The sequence below is a fragment of the Lactuca saligna genome, chromosome 6 (genome assembly GCF_052625555.1).
Source record: "Lactuca saligna cultivar CGN05327 chromosome 6, ASM5262555v1, whole genome shotgun sequence".
Classification (NCBI taxonomy): Eukaryota; Viridiplantae; Streptophyta; class Magnoliopsida; order Asterales; family Asteraceae; genus Lactuca; species Lactuca saligna.
Window position 1 is genome coordinate 28388 of NC_136422.1, and position 21571 is coordinate 49958.

The 21571-nt window shown below is 36.4% G+C and overlaps 1 protein-coding gene across 20 annotated transcripts; it reads left to right on the plus strand.

Annotated features, from left to right (window-relative positions):
- Positions 1-5976: 5976 nt before the first annotated feature.
- Positions 5977-17426, plus strand: LOC145000876 (Pentatricopeptide repeat (PPR) superfamily protein). Of its 20 annotated transcripts, XR_013661409.1 has the most exons (13): positions 5977-6146; positions 6298-7166; positions 7304-9759; positions 12563-12868; positions 13030-13827; positions 13943-14123; positions 14355-14385; positions 14514-14570; positions 14714-14764; positions 15650-15696; positions 15812-15851; positions 15930-15974; positions 17122-17425. XR_013661409.1 is itself a non-coding variant. In XM_078960177.1 (3 exons), the coding sequence occupies exons 2-3, from the start codon at positions 7125-7127 to the stop codon at positions 9701-9703; spliced, it is 2442 nt and encodes an 813-aa protein (XP_078816303.1). In that variant the 5' UTR covers positions 5977-6146; positions 6298-7124; the 3' UTR covers positions 9704-9947. The 20 variants fall into 20 exon arrangements, 1 of the variants encoding a protein (XP_078816303.1); XR_013661406.1 differs by having other exon boundaries at positions 14714-15696; positions 17122-17426; XR_013661405.1 differs by adding an exon at positions 15145-15190 and having other exon boundaries at positions 14355-14764.
- Positions 17427-21571: the final 4145 nt, after the last annotated feature.

Sequence of the window (21571 nt, forward strand, 5' to 3'; positions counted from 1 at the left end):
GAAGCTAAAGAAGAAGCTATGCGAGGCACCGATACTTTCTCTACCCGATGGAGTCGAAGACTTTGCTATTTATAGCGATGCGTCTGGGGTTGGATTGGGTTGTGTTTTGACCCAAAGAGAAAATGTGATAGCATATGCGTCTCAACAACTTAAAGAGCATGAAAAGAACTACCCGACTCATGATTTGGAGTTGGCAGTGGTAGTTTTCGCTCTGAAAATATGGAGGCATTACCTCTATGGCACGAAGTGCAAACTTTTCACTGATCATAATAGTCTCCAATATCTCTTCAATCAGAAAGAGTTAAATATGAGGCAACAACGCTGGCTAGAATTACTTAAAGACTACGACTGTGAGATACTTTACCATCCCGGTAAAGCTAATGTTGTTGCTGATGCTCTCAGTCGGAAAGTCAATCTTGAAAGGAAAAGGCCAAGAGCATTGGGAATTGAAGTTGTCTCGACCTTTGTGGAAAGTATAAAGAAAGCTCAAGAGGAAGCTTCTAAAAAGAATGACCGAAAGGAGGAACGTTTGGGCAAAACGTTGATGTTCGGTGTAAACAGTCATGGACTGAAGGTGTTCCAGGATCGGATTTGGATACCTAAGACAGGAGGAGTCAGAGATCTTCTGATGGAAGAAGCTCACAAGACCATGTACTCGATTCATCCCGGTAGCACTAAAATGTATAGGGACCTGAAACCCTACTACTGGTGGCCGACGATGAAGCTTGACATTGCGAAGTATGTGGCGGAGTGTGTGACTTGTGCGAGAGTCAAGACACAACATCAGAAACCGTACAGGAGTTTAGAACCATTGTCTGTGCCTATGGGTAAGTGGGAAGACATTGCCATGGATTTTGTCACTAAACTGCCCAGAACAAAGAATGGTCACGACATAATTTGGGTGGTCGTCGATCGATTCACTAAGAGTGCGCATTTCATAGCAGCCAAGGAGAAATGGTCTATGGAAAAGCTTGCGAATTCTTATGTGAAGAAAATTGTGAGACTTCACGGTGTTCCGCTAACAATTGTGTCGGATCGTGATAGTCGTTTCACCTCAAGGTTTTGGAAAAGTCTACAAGAGGAAATGGGTACCAAGTTATGTTTAAGTACAGCTTACCATCCGCAAACTGATGGTCAGAGTGAAAGAACGATACAAACACTTGAAGATATGCTGAGAGCATGTACCTTGGAATTCCTAGGTAATTGGGATGAACATTTACCATTAGTAGAATTTTCCTATAATAATAGTTTTCACTCGAGCATTAAGATGACACCTTACCAAGCTTTGTATGGACAAAAGTGTCGTACGCCGTCTTGTTGGCTTGAGGCTGGGGAAAAGCAGTTTATGGGACCGGAGATGGTTCATCAAACTACTGAAAAGTTGAAAATAATTAGGGAAAGAATGTTAGCGGCTCAGGATTGTCAAAAGAGCTATGCTGACAAAAAGCGAAGACCGATGACTTTTGAAGTTGGGGATTCGGTTTTGCTTAAAGTCTCGCCGTGGAAGGGACTTATAAGATTTGGAAAAAGAGGAAAACTAAGTCCAAGGTTTATTGGACCGCTTAAAGTTCTTCAGAGGATTGGGAATCAAGCTTACAAGCTCGAACTACCAGAAGAACTGAATGGAATTCATAACACTTTTCATGTGTGTTATTTACGAAAGTTCACGGGGGAAGTTCCCGACATGATTCCACTTTTGGAGTTGAGAATCGATGAGAACAAAAGGTTGATTGAAGAACCAGAGGTAATTGTTGACCGAAAGACTAAGAAGTTGCGACGAAAGATGGTCGAGTTAGTGCTTGTCCGATGGAAACACACGAATGGGCCGAATCTCACCTGGGAGACGGAGAGTGACATGATGGGTCGCTATCCGCATTTGTTTGTTGATGTGTGATTCCGGGGATGGAATCATTCTAAGGTGGAGAGAACTGTAACGCCTGTGTTTCTGGGCTTGCCATTTTTAGCAATGTAATAGTCTAGGTTAACCTTTGTAACCCGTTTTGAAATAATAGAAATGTATTATTTGAATATTATGTGTTTTGTGCTTAATTGATTAATTATGTGGTTTGATTAATTAAGAATAAAAATAAGCGTCAAAATTTAAGTGTATAATAAACTTGATATCTTTAGATAATGTTATAGTAGTTGAAACAAGGTTTCCGAAGATATAAAGAATGCCGAAATCCGAGTTATAACGAAGAGGTTATGACCTGTCGAAGTTTTGCGACAGAACCGACACCGATGAATGACGTAAAAAGTGAAATTTACGTTAGAGCGATATTTAGCCTTAGTGATCTAAATGAGAATCGAAGATCTCTTTGTTAGTATCAAATCGATAAAAAGTTAGGCGAGAACGGACGTCAAACGAAGAAGTTATGAATTTATAACGAAATTTTCTGTCCCGGCCTATTAAAAATAAATAATAAAAATAAAGTCAAAATTAGCCGACGGAGTCTAAACGAAAGTTGTAGAGCGTAGTCTCACCTTCACGTGGATATCAAGAACATTGAAAACGGAGTTCGTATGAAGAAGATATGAATTTCCGAAGCTTATTAAATAATTAATAATTAAATTTAATTATTAAATCCGGCCTTATCCGAAGGCGAGTCACCGGGCTCATCCGGAGTACGCCCCGCGTACAGCGAAGAGTGTCGACACTCGCACTCGAGGACTTCGGATGACACATGCAGTGACGTTTCGGAGGCAGTACGCCTCGCGTACTGCGAGGCATCAATCAGCCTCCTATAAATAGGATGCGAGGGCAGCCGACTCCTTTGCTATTTTTCTTCATTCTCTCTCCCGTTTTGCATCGTTTTGCGTGCCAGAAATACCCCGAAGCCCCGATAATATTCCCGAGTGCCGAAGCAAGTCCCGAGATCCCGAAGATCCCGAGAAGTGCGATTCCCGACCCGAAGCTCTGCCCGCGAGAAGTTCGATTTTTGTAGAGATCTTTCAGATCTGCTGAGGATTACTACTTCTACAAGCCGTAGTGCTGTCTGATCATCTTCTGATCAAGTGAGTGTGTAGTTAATTTCTTCTAACGCATAATTATGAAGTATTTTATACGAAATACGTGTTATGTGTATAATTTTGGTGTTTTGTGCGTGAATGTATATTCACTCTTTTCAATCTAATAGATCTGAATTGTTTTCTATGAAATACGTGTTATGTGAGTATGCCTCATCTGTTATGTGAAATATGTATTGGATGAAAATGCTATACAGGTTTTAAACTATGTATAAAAATATATATTTTTATCTACTAATATGTTGGGTAGAACATGGGTAGATAGTTGGTGTGTAATAAATAGATGAGAGGCCTCGATGTTGTTGTTGTTGACATAGTTATTCAGCGGAGTATGGATATCGACCACAAACTCCTTCTAGACAGTCTCGTGGAACGCTAGCAGGTTCATAACCCGTAGGCGTTGTGAACGATGTGTTCACCGGTGTACTCTATCCCCCTCATGGTTGCCTTTAGGATATCTATTGTTGAGGAAACCCCTTAGCAGTAATGTCCGTCCCGATGAAAATCCTAGAATAGGTTCCTTGAGATTGATGTTGTTTTAGGGACGTAAAGTGAGGATAACGGGAATGGCTAATCGGGATAGTGATTGGTTGGTGAAATTAAATATAATTTATTTATTGTGGGTTGAAAACCCTATATGCTCACCAGGCTCCCAAGCCTGATCCTCTCAGTTTTATTTATATTACAGGAAGTGGTGCAAGGGCGTAAGATGGATGAACCATCAAGTTGTTTTGTTTACAAGTCTGCATATGTATATATTTGTTGAATGACTTGTAATGTTATCGTTTATGCTTATTGGTCTGTATCGGAACATGACACCCCGAGTTTTGATTATATAATGAAAAATACATTTCTTTTATGAAATGCTTTGATAAACATTGTTTTATCATGTTTTGTTTTTGGGAACAAATTCCGCAACTCTTTCAAATCAAAAGGATTTACTCTGAAATTATTTTAAAAGCATAAATGAAAATCGGTCTTTTCTGGCCGTGATTTTGGAGATGTCACAGTGCATTATATTTATAGCATCAAACTCTTTATTCAGAAAGAAAGTCAGGAGATTGAGCATTTTTCCATACGTCATCTGTTTACAAATGTCATTTATTTTATCAGATGAAACTTCATGGGTAAAAAGAAAGTGAGAAATGATAATTCTTATACATGAATAACTTTTATCCCTAACTATACATATGGGATATATGTTCATAAGTAGATAATACAAATAAGAGCAAATTACAGAAACAACATTATATTTTGGACAATTTTGCGGTTTAACCACTTCTATTTTATTTTTTTTCCAATCAAACCATTAAAGTTTCAGACATATTTCCAAATTTGACCCGATATAATAGGTCAAAATGGTTAATTTGGAGAATTAGAATGGTTAATTTGGAAAAAAGTCTTAACTTTTATGGTTTGATTGGAAAGAATAGTGTAATGACAATAATTGCACAAAATATTATTATTATTATTATTATTATTATTATTATTATTATGCTTGTAAAGATAACACAAAAGATAACACACAAGGTAAATAGATAAAGACCTGAAGCTTCTGAAAAGATATCTCATTTGGTGTTTTATCCAGTTTATCACGTGAAATACCCATACAATAAACCAAGAAAGTATATACACTTTCTCCATACGAATTTAGAATTTTCAACCTCCCTTTCTATCTTTACAAATATTCTCTTCCCCAAAACATTTTTTTGCCAAAGCAAACCAAACACCACAGCAGCTGATTCAACTGAGACGAGTTAAGTTAGGTGTTAATTATTGTTTTTTCAAAGTTAAGGGTTCACAATGTGCACCTCTATTCTCTTAGGGAATAAGACTATTAAGATAATTTACTTTTCGGTATATTTACATCTGGGTAACTATTTTTTTTTTTTTTTGTACACATCTAGGTAACAAATTTGTTGGAAGTGTTCACATATGACCATTATGACCTGCTATAGTAGGTTAAATTCTAGATGTGAACGCTTTCAACAAGTTCGTTACCCAAATATAAACAAAACGAAAAGTAAAAATTAAAATATATGAATGGTCCCTATGGTTTGGGGGAATCTGTATTTTTAGTCCCTAACTTATTTTTTTAACTTGGATGGTCTACTGTTTATTTTTGTTGCACGTTTGATCTTTGCTTTACCTAAAAGACTATTATGCCCTTATTAATTTATTTTTTAATTAATTTTCTTATTTATGTATTTATTTTTTACATATTTAAAAAAATTAATAGACCACACTAATATGTGTGGTCTATTAATTTTTTTAAATATGTAAAAAATAAATACATAAATAAGAAATTTAATTAAAAAATAAATTAATAAGGGCACAATAGTCTTTTTAAGTAACACATGACCAAATGCGCAACAAAAATAAACAGTATGGACCATCCAAGTTAAAAAAATAAGTTAGAGACCAAAAAAAAGAATTCCCCCAAACCACAGGGACCATTCGTGTAATTTAATTTTTACTTATTGTTTTGTTCATATTTGGGTAACTATTTTTTTTTTACACATCTAGGTAATAAACTTGTGGAAAGCGTTCACATCTATGATTTGACCTGCTATAGCAGGTCATAATGGTCATATGTGAACACTTCCAACAAGTTTGTTATCTAGATGTGTACAAAAAAAAGATAGTTACCTAGATGCGAACATACCGAAAAGTTAATTACCTTAATAAATCATATTCCCATTCTCTTACTACGTGAAAAAAGTTTATCAAATGAGTAGAGCCAGCCAACCAGGAATTAGGATGCCCCCAATCCAGCAACATCATGGGCTTATGTATATTTGAGTTAGAAATAGCAAATATATCTTCAAAATTTTTAATTATAGGCCTGTTAGTGTTAGTGTCAAAATTGCTTATGTATATTTGAGTTAGAAATAGCAAATATATCTTCAAAATTTTTAATTATAGGCCTGTTAGTGTTAGTGTCAAAATTGGGCTGTGGCCCCTCCAGATTTCAGTCCGATTTCCAAACCAAGCGACAAGTCAAAATCGATTCTTCCTCCCCCTCGTTGCTAGTCGCTACCTACGTAACTCGCTCAGTCGCTGCCCGTTGGTCTCGCCATTCACCACCGCAGCAGCTGTCACCGGTCACCGGAAATCAGGTATGTAATGCTCCTGTTCTCCCGTTCTCTCAATCTCTAGGATTCATCTCTTATTGAAATTGGAATAGTAGAGTTAGGAATTATAATTTTTAAATCAGAAATCTCAATTCTCCTATCCTGTATCCTGAGTTAGTTTCTGTTTTTGACTTAGCTGTCTAGTACTCTAGTTGATGATTTGTTTAGCTCTTCAAGCTGTCGATTAAGGACACCACAGTATCAGAAAAAAAAAATCTGATTTGGTTCTGCTTCAAAGAAAGTCAAAGTGAACGTATTGTTAAAAAACTTCATACGGCATTGGAGTGTCGGACGCCTGCTAGTCACCACTGTCCATCGCAGCTCCTCCGGTCACCACCGTCCACCTGCTGTTGAGCACTTCTGCTGTCCTTTCTTGTTCACAGAACCGAAGAAAATCAGGTATGCTCCTGAGTGATCTCCTGTTCGACTGTTATGTCTTCTCTCTTTTCCAATTATGCTGGAAATTAGCAGCCAATCTATTGAGTATTGAATTTGTTTCCTCCTTTCACTATTTTGCTTGTTGTTGGGATTTGGTATATAACTAATTATGATTTCACACTCATTTAAATGGATTTTTGCAGAAAATTGTTAATGTTTGTCTAGAATGAACTGATTGATGAGTAATATGAATTGTTTCTCTATTTGCTTGTTGTTGGAATTTGGAAATTAACTAATTAGGATTTCACATCTGTTTATCTAATATTTGATTTTTATTGTCCTAAATTTTATTTAAGATAGAGGGCTGATTTTGAATGAATTTTTCCTCCATTTTGATTTTTATAGATACAATCATGGTAATTTTGGTGTTTAATTGATGAAATTAAGTTTGTTTATTTGTAAAAACGTTATTTTTAGTGTCTAATACCCCCTCCCCCAAAGTATATGTTCAAGTACCGCCCCTGAAAAACATGGTTTGAGCAAAAAATATCTGCCGGCGTCAATATTACAGTAGCAATTGACGAAATGAATGCATCGAGAAAGCAGGCATCCAATCTCAAAGAACAGGTAGATTCTCGTTCGCAAACTACCATCTTTTTCTATCTGTCAAATTCCCCTCATGCTTTTCTTGTTTCTATTTACTTTTTTTTCTTTTCTTATTATCCATTTTTGTGTGTATAACTACGTGATTTGGCATTAAACAGGCTGTTCGCGTAACAGACGCCGTTCGTGCTCTGGCCAACTTTTACGCTGCACAGCTCCTATCATGTTCCAACCAAATCCCAACCTCGTATTCCAATGTCCGAATGATTCATGCCCATATGATCGCTTCTGGGTTCAGGCCGCGGTCTCATATCCTCAACCGTTTGATGGATTTGTATTGCAAATCATCTAACCTTGTATACGCACGCCAACTATTCGATGAAATTGCAGAACCAGATATTGTTGCCAGAACAACCTTTATTACTGCATATTCCGCTTCTGGAAATCTAAAGCTGGCAAGAGAAATATTTAACAACACTCCTTTAAATACTCGAGATACAGTTTGCTACAATGCCATGATAACAGCCTGTGCTCATAATGATGATGGTAACGCTGCTATTGAGCTCTTTCGTGACATGAAAAGAAACAATTTTCAGCCGGATAACTACACCTACACAAGCATGTTATCGGGGTTGTCTCTTATAGCTGAGCACGAATTACATTGTCAGCAGCTACACTCTGAAATTGTGAAGTCTGGAACCGGGTTTGTCACATCGGTTGTTAACTCTCTTATTTCTCTTTATATCAGGTGTTCTTCTTCACCTTTCGTAACACCTTCTTTATTAATGGATGCTGCACAAAAACTGTTTGATGAAATGCCACATAAAGACGAGTTATCATGGACTACAATAATCACAGGGTATATAAGAAATGACGATTTACACGGTGCAAGCCAAGTCTTTGATGGTATGAACAATGAAAAGCAAGTAGTGGCATGGAATGCAATGATTTCCGGATACATGCATAAAGGGTTTGTTTCTGAATCATTAGAAATGTCAAAAAAGATGAATCTTTTAGGAATCAAGTTTGATGCATTCACTTATACAAGTATCCTTAGTGCTTGTGCCAATGCTAAATTGTTTCTCCATGGAAAACAAATACATGCATACATGATCAGAACTGTAATAAACCCATCTCACCACTTTCTATATAGTGTCAACAATGCGTTGATTACATTATACTGGAAATGTGGTAAAACAGATGATGCAAGAAAGATTTTCGATAGGATGCCAATAAGAGATCTTATTTCATGGAACAACATTCTATCTGCTTACGTTGATGTAGGCCGAATCGAAGAAGCCCGATTGGTATTTACCAAAATGCCCGAAAAAAACCACGTGACATGGAGTGTGATGATATCAGGATTTGCCCAAAACGGATCAGGAGAAGAGGGTTTGAAGCTTTTCAACCAAATGAAATCTACCGAATGTCAACCATGTGATTATTCATTAGCAGGCGCGATTAAATCATGTGCAGCTATCGCGTCATTAAACCATGGACGCCAACTCCATGCTCAACTTATCCAATCAGGGTTTGAATCGAGTCTTTCCGCTTCCAATTCTTTAATCACAATGTACGCACGATGTGGGGTCCTTCAAGATTCACAGTCTGTATTCCTTACAATGCCATGTTTAGATTCGGTGTCTTGGAACGCGATGATTGCAGCTTTCGGGCAGCACGGGCATGGTGCTCAGGCAATTGAGCTTTTTGAAGAAATGCTAAAAGAGGACATAGTTCCCGACCGAATAACATTCCTCACGATTCTTTCTGCTTGTAGCCACTCGGGTTTAATTGACCAAGGTCAACGGTATTTCAACTCGATGAAAGATTCGTACGGTATAACCCCGGGTGAAGATCATTACGGTCGTTTGATTGATTTGTTATGTAGAGCCGGGAAATTCACCGAAGCAAAAAACGTGATTGAAAAATTACCATTCTACCCCGGTGCACCGGTTTGGGAAGCACTACTTGGTGGGTGTAGAATCCATGGAAATATGGAGTTAGGGGTTGAGGCTGCAGAAAGACTTTTTGAATTAATCCCGGATCATGATGGGACCTACATACTTTTATCAAACATGTACTCCAACTCGGGAAAATGGAACGATGCTGCACAGGTTCGGAATTTGATGAGGTCTCGAGGAGTGAAGAAAGAGCCTGCATGTAGTTGGATTGAAGTTGACAATATGGTCCATGTATTTTTGGTGGATGACACTAAGCACCCTGAGGTTCAAAAGGTGTATGAGTACCTTGAGGAATTGGTTTCTAAAATGAGGAAATTAGGATATGTTCCAGATACGAAGTTTGTGTTACATGATATGGAGAATGAGCAAAAGGAATACGCATTGTCTACTCATAGTGAAAAGCTTGCGGTTGCTTTTGGGCTTTTGAAGCTTCCTTCAGGAGCTATGATTAGGGTTTTCAAGAACTTGAGGATTTGTGGGGATTGTCATAACGCGTTTGAGTTCATGTCGCAAGTTGTGGAGAGAGACATTGTTGTGAGAGATGGGAAGAGGTTTCATCATTTCAGGAATGGGAAATGTTCTTGTGGCAATTACTGGTGAGAAGAAAGCAACAACACACTGTTGTGATCAACAATATCATGTGAGATGTAAATCAGGTATACAAACAGGTCTATAAGGAGACCAATCCTTAGAAAAGTATATTATTGTTGACAAACCATGATTATACTTGCGAAATTGAAATTTAGAAAAATTAGAAGTCGACAGAATGCAGCTTTTTTTGGATAAGTTATGTTGTTTTTGCCATTTTAATTATTATTTTTTTTAAAAATACGAATTTCAAGAATTTGAGTTTTTTTGTCGATTTATCTTCATGATTACAAGTCTTGAACAAGAACAGTGTGTTTGTTTTTTCTTCTAGATTAGAAGAGGGTGCTACATGCAAACTAGTATGTAAATTTTTTCTTGAAATTTTCAATGAATGAGAAATTACTTTGAAAATACAATTTCAACAAGAGAAGGCTGACATACTTTCAACATGTAAATTAGACAAAACTACAAATTTGGTCCTTGTGGTTTGCAAAAACCTTTGGATAGGGTCCAAAAAGTTTCTGGCTTGCACCGAAGGTCCAAAATCAAGGTTTTTCATTGTTTTTGGTCCAAAAAAACTTGAAAAGTCGATTTTACCCTTTTCTATTTCTTTTTTCTATTTTCTTTATTGTTTTTGGTATTTAAATAATTAAAAAAAATAAAAAATAAAATCTTACCCAACACTCTCTCTCTCTCTCTCTCTCTCTCTCTCTCTTTCTCTCTCTCAACTGAAGAACTTCCCATCTCGAAGCAGACGAACGAATTTAGGGCTTTTTCCCTCGTCACTTTGACTGATCGGGCAAAAGAGAGACGGATACGAAGCTGCGAACGAAGCAGACGAACGAATAAAAGGGAAGCATGATGGCTCGTAGGGCGCGATTATTCGTTGATCGGTCGTGAGAAGGATTATCTCCTGGGTCGACGGCCAAGAGGCTGCGAAAGGACGGAGGTCTTCGATAGGGCGAGACAAGCAGCAATGGTAATGACTTTGGTTGTTCGATGTCCAACAGGAGGTATGCGAGGGCCTTTTTGCTCCGTTAATTCCTTGCTTCATCTTCTTTTTGATTTGGTAGGAACAATGAAAAGGTGAAGGGAGAACGAAGGGGGTTTGTAGCTCCCTTGCTCACCGGGAACGCACAAGAAAACACCTCCGACGGAGGTGCTTCTGCCGAAAATCGGGACAGAAGAAGGAAAGAAACAGGAAGAGTTCCTTGATTGTTTTTTTTTTTTTAATCTGGTCAATTTTTATGTTCTTCAGTTAAGAGAGAAGGGAGTTTCATTGTGTGTTTATAGGACCAGTAGTGGGTTCGATTAACAAGATGATGATCAAAGGGAGGGGTATGTCGATGGATTTGTGGAAGATGAATAAGAATAAACCTGGGTTAGGTTAGGTTAGGTAGAGAGAGAGAGAGAGAGAGAGAGAGAGAGAGAGAGAGAGAGAGAGAGAGAGAGAGAGAGAGAGAGAGAGAGAGAGAGAGAGAGAGAGAGAGAGAGAGAGAGAGAGAGAGAGAGAGAGAGAGAGAGAGAGAGAGAGAGAGAGAGAGAGAGAGAGAGAGAGAGAGAGAGAGAGAGAGAGAGAGAGAGAGAGAGAGAGAGAGAGAGAGAGAGAGAGAGAGAGAGAGAGAGAGAGAGAGAGAGAGAGAGAGAGAGAGAGAGAGAGAGAGAGAGAGAGAGAGAGAGAGAGAGAGAGAGAGAGAGAGAGAGAGAGAGAGAGAGAGAGAGAGTATGTGTGTTGGGTAAGATTTTATTTTTTATTTTTTTTAATTATTTAAATACCAAAAACAATAAAGAAAATAGAAAAAAGAAATTAAAAAGGGTAAAATCGACTTTTCAAGTTTTTTTGGACCAAAAACAATGAAAAACTTTGATTTTGGACCTTCGGTGCAAGCCGGAAACTTTTTGGACCCTATCCAAAGGTTTTTGCAAACCACAAGGACCAAATTTATAGTTTTGTCTGTAAATTATATAAACAATTGACATCTACTTTAGAATTATTCAAGTGTTAATTATGATTAGTAGAGCTACTGATTTGATCTTATTTATCGAATAACCAATATCATTATTATTATTCTCGTTTCTACTGGTACAACAGAGAGTCCATTTTTATAAATGAGGATCGGAGAAAGAAGTGAACATTCCTTGAGACACTTCTCCATGAAAAAGTAATGATATTGAGTTACCTATTTAAGTACAAAAATTAGAAGCACACACAAGGAAAATGATAACAACGCACTTTAACTTATTTGTGAAATATAGCAATGTACTTTAATTTTCTTTTACAAGCATTGTAGTATCATTTTTTCTTATTAATAGAACATTATATTTTCTAACAACTTACCAAACTAAAGAAGTGAAAATTGCTTTGTATTTGGATGACATTACTATAACTGGGTAGATTTTTCAAAGCACAATATAAACAAATCAACTTAAGTACATTGCTATTTCTTGCATTTTAACCCAAGAGTTGAGAGGAATCAAAATCAACATATACCTCATCTATGCTCTTTGCATTTTCAAGTTTATTATACATAACATGTCAATTTGGTTCAAGAACCTACAAGATAAAAGAATATGTTATTCAATCATAATAATATAATATCACTTCTACCTTTGTTGGTTGACAAAAGAATTAAAAAGGGATAAATAACCACATTAACATCGGAGTAATGAATAAATAGGAAAAAGCAATATATTTATATTTCTTCACCACGATAACAACATACTTATAGCATGAAACTTACACAATATACTTTATTTTTTACATAACACACTTACCTTTTTACTGATAATAATTAATAGCAATAACATAAATTTTGTAAGCATCTTACATACAAATTACAGTTTATATATTCTTTATACTATTGTTGACAGTGAGTGGAAAACCGTCCAACAAATCTCAGCCCTTCAAACTCTCTCCTCATTCAATCTCAGCCGGAATAACTCAGCATTTACGGTTAATCAGAGTTCCCTTCCTTCTTCTGGTCGTCCGCACGTTTCCTCCTCCCCCACATTCACAGTCGGTTGCTCATGCCTATATAAGAGTATCGATTGAATTTAATTTGTTCAATTCATTCAATGCTTCATCCCAAAGAAGCCTAAATATGCGTCTTTCAAATCTTTGAACTCAAGAACGAATTGTGGGCACATACTTTATGGATTTCTCATGCATCCGATTAGGTATTGATTTCTCTTTTTCCTGCGTGTTTTTTTTCTGAATAACGAGTTTCGTAATTTTTTTCTGATTAATTTCTCCTGTGTCTGATTGTTGCGTTCCTTCATCAGTTTCTTCTTATCGACAACCTCACTATCTCTTTCTTTCATTCTTGTACTTTCTGAAGTTATGTAGTTTATTATCCAAGTGGGCAAATACATAAGAAAAAGGAGAAGAAAAAAAATAAGTTGAAGATGTTCACTTCATTGAAGGATGTAGATAAAGAAGAATCCATGGCTCCATTACAAGTCTGTGCAGGTAAAGCACTTTAGATCTGAATCGCACCACTGAAGGTATGGGACACAAGCTGGTCATTTTGATAGCTATATATATTCATGGATATTATTGAGTCCTTCACTTCTGAAGGTAAATAATCCAAGTTTTGGTATTTTATTTTGATATATTTGCTCCTCGGTTGTGTGATTTCCCTAACTGAAGTTACGATATAAATAATGCAATTGCTTCTAGGAAAATTTTGAAGGTGCAAAATTTTCTATATTGTTTCCAAATAAATTATTTGATTTTTATTTTAACTTTATCATTACAGTGGTGTCAACATCTAGATTGCCAAAACCAATAAAGTTGTTGATGTTTGTACTTAGGGAGAGCTTGAGTTACATCTGATGAACTGATGAAGCTCTTGACCTCAAGTTTTGAAAATTCATTTTTCTCCTTATTTACATCACTAGATTGCATGAATTGTTAGAGCAAGATAGCTAATTTCCATCTTTATCTTTCTTTGTTATTAGTGGATATTTAGTTTGTGACACCATATTTCAAAAAAAAGTCATATGGTTTATGTTTATGTCATGCATCACCTGCTTTCTGCTTGATGTGTTGGATATGGATGAACTACCATGAACGAAGTTCTATTAAATTTATCTCCGAGACTAATGGAATCAAGGTGTGGATCAATGACAGCAGGGTAAAACCATTTTTTTTTGTTTCAGTTTAGTTTGGTAAAACCATTTTTTCTGTTTTTGAAATATATTTTTATTAATTTTTGTTTGCATGTACATGGCATTTGTTATTGGTTGCAGTGAATTTTTTTGACATCTTGACATTCAGGGAAGTGGGGCTTATGGATAGTTGAGGAATAGAAAGTAAAGATCCATACCATGTTCTATTGAAAAGCAACTTGATTTTTCCTGCAGATGCATACCAGTGGAACAAAGTGGTTCTTCATTTGTTTTTGCAAAGAGAACTAGAGTATATGATATGGTAATGTTGAACAATGTTTAAAGATCTTTCCTAGAGTTTATATAAATGGGTTCTGTCACTTCTGTGTATGATTGCAAATAAGCAAAATTGAGTAATTTTCTTATGAAATTATCAAATATTATGTTAAATAAAACCATTAATCATATTGTGATTAAGTATTGCTTTATATGGTGAAGTGTTAGATCTTTGTGTGTTTTTAGAACTAAGAATGTTTTTTTGTGTGTTTTTCAGTTGAGGAGAAGAGTTGGGATGACATTTTCGTGTACAACCAAACTATTCACCACTAGCTTTACTCCCGCTAGATCTTATCATGATTTCTTTCTCTTTCTCTTAAAAATACACACATTTACTCATTTGTTTTCTAACCGGTTTGATTTGGCTTCTTTGTAGGAGTTGTTAAGGTCATGCCTTTGCTATCGGTCTTTGTTTTTTATTTCCTCCAATCAGGTAATTACTTACATGCATTTTCATATTCTGTAACCCTAACTTTCATTTGTTCATTTTTCCTGTCATTGTTTTGATTATGATTGACGGCCCAAAGGTAAAAAAGAGCAACAAAACACACCTTCATAATGTTATGCAATTTGCAGAGGTTTATATAAAAATAAGGGGAAACACTGCGATTGAACTTGAAGGAAGAGGTAAGAGTTACAAAACCCATACTAAGATTTAATTGCTTTACAATAAAACAAAAAGTTATTTGATAATGACCCAAATAAAAATTAAAAATGATGGATCATCAAAGATTTCCTACCAATCTGCCCAATTAGCCTCCCAAAAAATACCTGGGAACAATGAAAAAACAAAAAAAGATATCTCGGTAACGAAAACTACAAAAAAAAAAACATGTTATTCTCAGTAAATCTATTGTATAAAAACATAACCTCCTATTAATTTGCCCAATTAGCCACACCTTAGGTTACGTTTTGATCATTTGGATGTCACACTATTGAGCTTATATGTAAAGTTCACTAATTTAGCACTAGCCCACCAATTGTATTGACATATGATGATGATGCAGAAAGCTTCTATCTGGACTGGGGATAAGATATGTATTTACTCATCATGTACAAATAACTTCATTAGTTTTATAAATAGCATTAATTTTTTTTATCATCTACATGGAATGGAGGAAAGTGAATGTGTTTCAACCTGGCATGCCCGATTTTCCTACTACTTTGTTGCTATAAGAAACATGAACCATCTTTATCAATAAGTTTATGAAATGGGTGGGTTTTAACTTTGAAGAAATCAAGTTCTTATTTGCTTTAAGAAAATCATATTTTTATGCAGTCTTTTAATCAAGTTTATAAAGTATGCTTAAACTGGTTTTATGAAGAGCATTAGATTTATTGTAATTCCTTTTCAACACAAATAGTTACCTTATTTTTCTTAGTTTTTGTGAACACAACAAGACACAAGAATTAAAGTTCTATCAGCATGTTCTTTTTCCACACATTCATCTTTTCTTGCTTAGAAGTAACACATATCTGATAACACATACCATCAACAATTTGTTTTCTTAGGGCAAGCCTTATGAAGCTTTGGAGAATCGCTCTTAGGCTCAGCAATGGTTAGTTTCAACGTGTACAATGTGCATTCATGTTTAATGCTTCACATTATCACAATTCTTTTTTGTGTTTTGAAGAATGTGATTATGAACTCCAAATGTATTGTGTTGATCCTAGGTATATGGTTGCAATTAGAGCAGATCTGTTATGCTATGAGGTAAACATAACCATGTGGCATCTTTATGTAATATATTTAAGTTTTGCAGTATGTAATTTGAAATCTGTTCTGTTTCAGGCGATTGAAGTCTTATTGAAAATCGCACGCTAACATGTGGAGAAGGTAGTAAAAATTACAATTGCACTTAATCTCAAGTTGTTCATCATCCTACTCACATCCTATTATTATTTTCAAGTGATCATCATGTCATTGTTTGTTTTTTTATTCAATTTCTGAGAAAAGTCTTATTTCATCTCTGCAGTAAGAATATGGTTGGCTTTCTTCATTCTATTCATGTTTGATAAAAAAAAGTACCTAAATACCTCCAAAATACCCATGTGATATTCATTAAAGCATGTTAATACTTTCGAGCATATACTATTTTTGTTTCCATTTTGTTTAATTTTTGTAAGATATCAATTTTTGTGGAAGAAAAGTTCAATGAACTCGATAAATAAGATTTTAGCATAAAGCCATCAAATAAGTCCTTGACTTGTACACTAAAAAACAACACAAATCGTTTAGCATAAAGCCATCAAATAAGTCCTTGCAGCCTGTTTGTGTGGTTTTATCTAAATATTTTTAGTAAATATGTTAGAAACCACATTCATTTGGTAAAAAATAAAAACGATTCATTTTTTTAAAAATCCCGACAAACGGGTGGGTATAGCACTAGTTGTTAGTGTTGGTAAGGAAAGGTAATTACATTGTTATTTATAAACTTAAGAACATGGTTATTTTTACCTCAAATGTTAGATAGTGTAAAAGGCTATTTATAAATTTAAGCATATTCATGCATAATATTGATGATCAAGAGATTGCAGTTCCATGCATATCATGCATGTGCACCCTACAAAAACAAAAGGTATAACTACAAAAAATATAAAGAGTAAAAAAGGAAATATTTTTAATTTTTAATAAATATTTATATGAGTGATATTTAGTCTCATACTTAATGTAGTTGCCAAGCTACACAAAGTTGCATATGCACATGTTTGCATTGAAACAGAAATCAAAAAATTAATTGGTATTTTATCAAGTTGCATATGCACATGTTTGTAGTGAAATAGAAATCGAAAAATTAATTGGTATTTTGTCAGAGCTTTTCTTGATATCACAAGGGATAATGCCCATTGAACTTGTAACAAAAATACAAACATACTTTCATTTAATTGATAATTATATAATCAGATAATGTAAAGTACATTGCAATTTATTGATTTGATGAAAGAATCAAAAGGTGTATTGATATTTACCTTGTAATTAACAGAGAAGGTTTCCATACCAGTGATCAAGGGCTCTTCTACAACAAAGAACATGTGTCCTGAATGTTGGAGTTAATTCTGATTTGAATTTGAGTTTAATGCAATAAAGAGAATAATCGGTTACCATATTGTGGTTAACCTGGTAGTAAAAGTTTCCGGTTATAGTTTTTGGTAGTTTTAAAGCACTTTAATTCAGATTTCAATGTAATAGAGTCTATAAATTGCAATTAGTTTGTAGTTTGTTTTGTGTGTCGAATAAAGGAATTCAGTAACATTTTATGTGTGCACTTGTGCCCCTGTATCAATTGGTGTAGTTTTTTGTTGAGATCATTTGTAGCCTGATTACCAACACCTGGTATTAGAGCTTTCGGTTCATGCTCAAATACATCCGCTACGAATCCATGTCGTCATCTAGCCAACTTGTTACAAGAGAGAATGGTGGAGTGCCATTTCAATGTCCGATGTTGACTCCCGCAAACTACACCACGTGGGCAATCAAAATGGAAGCTATAATGGATGCCCAAGGAGTATGGGAATCTATTGAACCAGCAGGGGGAGAAGCTGTGTGTAACATCCCAAAATTCAAGGCCAAAAATTTCATTTTTAATATAACTAAAACACATTTGTAATTTGGTTCACACATTGAAAAGCAGTTCAAATAATACATTTATCAGAGTTCATTCCCAGAAATCACATAGTGCGGAAAACATAGGTGTGTGCGCTGCGATCGTCCCGAGCTCCTTTATTTGAAAACTGGAAGTACCTGAAACCAAAACTGAAAATCGTAAGCACGAAGCTTAGTGAGTTCCCTAAATACCACATACCATACATATCAACATACTGCCTAACAAATCTAGGTGTTGGCCTACCCCTTCGATCTCTTTAAACTGGATACTGTCTAGCATATAAGCACATAAATCACATACTGTCATACATAACAATGAGCCATACATATATCATAATCAATAAAGATGCTATGTGTCGGACATAGTCTTGTCATTATGCCACGGGCCGCCACGTGGTCTTTCTTGCCAAGCCGGGGGCCACCCCCTTGGTCTTACAGACAAATGCCAAGAGCCACCTCCTGGTCTTCCATGCAAGCATCACAAAGACAACTAGCATACATACTACTATACTTAGCCAATTAACATAAAGTGTTCCAAGAGCCACCTCCTGGTCTTTCATACATAATGCCTAGGGCTAACCCCCGGGTCTTCTTACCATACATAATAGCATACAGTATGCCAGGAGCCACCTCCTGGTCTTTCATACATAATGCCTACGGCTAACCCCTGGGTCTTCCTATAGCACATAAACCAAATGGGCTGGCATTAGTGCCTTCGACCCATACAAACAGTGAGGACACTCACCTCACACTGTTGAAGTCTCACGGATAAAGTTGTGGTTGTTGGCTGACAGATCCCAAACTGTCAACATCAAAACAACACCCAATTAATAATCAGGTTCCAATGCATAACCATAACTCCATACTTGGGGTAAAGAGACTATTTTACCCCTAACCTAGCTTGGACCATAATCAAGGACCAACTTAAACTTTGGAGGCCCAAAAGCCAAATAATAAATCAAGGCCCAATATATGGCCCAATTCTCCAAATTGGGCCCAAACCTCTACAAGGTCTTACCTTAATGCCCAACCATTTATTCTAGTCCAAATATTTGCCATTCCGATGGTCCAATGTCTCGTAATCATCAATGTCTAATTATGGCCCATCTATGGCCCAATTTTCCAAATTGGGCCCAAACCCTTCACATGGGCCTTACCCTAGAGTTCATCCAAATATTCTAGTCCATATACTTGCTCTTGGATGGCCCATCAATAGCCTAATCCCCAAAATCCAATAGAAGGCCCAACTCAAGGCCCAAACAAAATTAGGGTTTTCACATAAAATGACGATTAGGGTTAATTAGTGTAACGCCCGGGTTTCCGGGCTTAGCATTTTTGTCAATATAATAGTCTAGGTCAACTCTTGTAACTCTTTTTGAAGTAATAAAGATGAAATATTGAGTATTATGTGATTTTATGTGTGTTTATGTGTTTATTATTTAATTATAAATGTATAATTAATAAAGGATAAAAATGAGCATCAAAATTAAAGTGTGAGATAATCCCGATATCTCTACAGAAAGTTGTAGAATATGTCTCAAGGTTTCCGTACATATAAAGAATGCCGAAATCCTAGCTATAACGAAGAAGTTATGGCTCGCCGAAGTTTTACGGCAAAACCTGCACGGCACCGGGAGACGTAAATAGTGAATTTACGATAGAAGACTTTTTAGCCTTAGAAATATAAACAAAATTCTTAGAATATGTTAAACTAAGAACATCGATAAAAAGAACGCCCAAATCTGACTTCGTATGAAGAAGTTACGATTTTTCGAAGTTTCGGAATAACAGTGTACAACCCGAAATTTGAATATTAGATTGAGTGATTTTTAGCCGACACGACCTAAACGAGAATCGAAGATCTCGTTAAGAGTAGCGTAACGAGAAAAAGATGGGCGAAAACGGATGTCGGATGAAGAAGTTATGAGGATTTAACGGACCAATCCTATCCCGGCCCGTTGATAATATAAAATTTAAAATCGAGCCAAAATTAGCCGACGAAGTCTAAATGAAAGTTGTAGAGTAGGTTCCCACCTTCGCGTGGATATAAAGAACGTCGAAAACGGAGCTCGTATGCGAAAGTTACGAGTTTTTAAAGTTGAAGCATGAATCTACGAAGTCTGTTGCGAGGAGTGATGACGTGGCTGCATCTGGGCCGCCCATCGCTGAGGAAGGAACGCGCTTCGGATCTTGACACGTCGCCCTTCGCTTACGCCCCGCATCCAAAGCCAGTACGCCCCACGTACCCTCGCCCTGATCTACTCCGAGTGTCAGACAACTGGAACCTCGCTGGCACTCTTATCCGATGGGTACGCCCTGCGTAGGGTCCGAGGTACGCCCAGCGTACCGAGGCCCTCACGGCTATAAAAGGAGGTCGAGGATGCCTCCATTTTCACACCTTTCCACCTTCTTTCTCTCACTACTTTCTCTCTCTACAACCCCAAACCACCCCTAAGCCCTAGTTAAACCCCTAGCACCCTAGGGAAGCCCCGAGGCTCCCGGAGTCCCCAGAAAAAGGAGTTTTTTGGTTTTGAAACGCTGCTCCAATTAAGTTCCGGTTTTCGATCAAATTCGCTGTAAGTATGCTACGCTTACGCAATTTTTAATATAGCTTTCAAATAATTATAGGAATGTTATTAGGTCCTTAAAATAATTATTTGGGCTATTATTATGAGTTATATTGAGTGTTATTAACGCTTATATAATAATAATAATAGTCAGATAATTAATTTGTCGCGGTTATCATTAGACTAAACCCTAGTGGTATCGATACTAGGTTTTATCGAAGGAATATCATTTTGAGAGTATCGAAGCGCTGTCCGAGTGCTGAGTCACCACCTAATCAGGTGAGTGCATAGTTACTACACATAGATATGAAGTATTTTATATAAATTACGTGCTATGTGTGCATATTATCTGAATACTTGCTATCTATGCCAGATGAACGTTGTTATACATGTTTTCAATGATTTAAATTGTATATGTATTTTATATCTACGAAAATGTTGGGGTAAAACATGGGTAGATGTAATAGGTGATGTGTGATAAAATGATGAGAGACCTCGATGTTGTTGTTGTTGATCCAGTCATCTAGCGGAGTATAGATGACGACCACGGACTCTTCTAGACAGTCCAGTGGAACACCAGCAGGCTCGCAACCTGTAGGTGTTGTGAACGATGTGTTCACCGGTGCACTCCATCCCCCACATGGTTGCCTATTAGGACATTTATTGCTGAGGAATCCCCTTAGCAGTAGTGTCCGTCCCGATGATGATCCTTAGGCTAGGTCCCTTATAATAGGTGTTTAGGGACGTAATGTGAGGATAACGGGAATGGGTAATCGGGTTATTGTTGATTGATGAAATTAATAAACTTATTTATTGTGGGTTGAAAACCCTATGTGCTCACCAGGCTCCCAAGCCTGACCCACTCAGTTTTATGTATTATAGGTAGTGGCGCATGAGCATAGGTGTGATGTTTTGGACGAGGGATTACGGATATAGGCCTGTAGATATGAAATAATGTAGTAAGGCTTATATTGTACTGTTTATACTTTTGATCTGTACGAACAAGACATCCCGAGTCTTTTAATGAAATACATTTCTATGGAAATGCTTTTGATAAATCTTTATCATATTATTGTTTTGGGACAAATTCCGCAACCCTTTTATTAAAATATAACTCTGATTTTGAAATAATGTATAAACAAAACCGGTCTTTTCTGGCCGTGATTTTGGGGATGTCACAGTTGGTATCAGAGCATTAGTTTAAGCGAACTAGGAATGTGTAGGATTTCTAGACTTAAACTTAGAATGCTAAGCGATGATTGT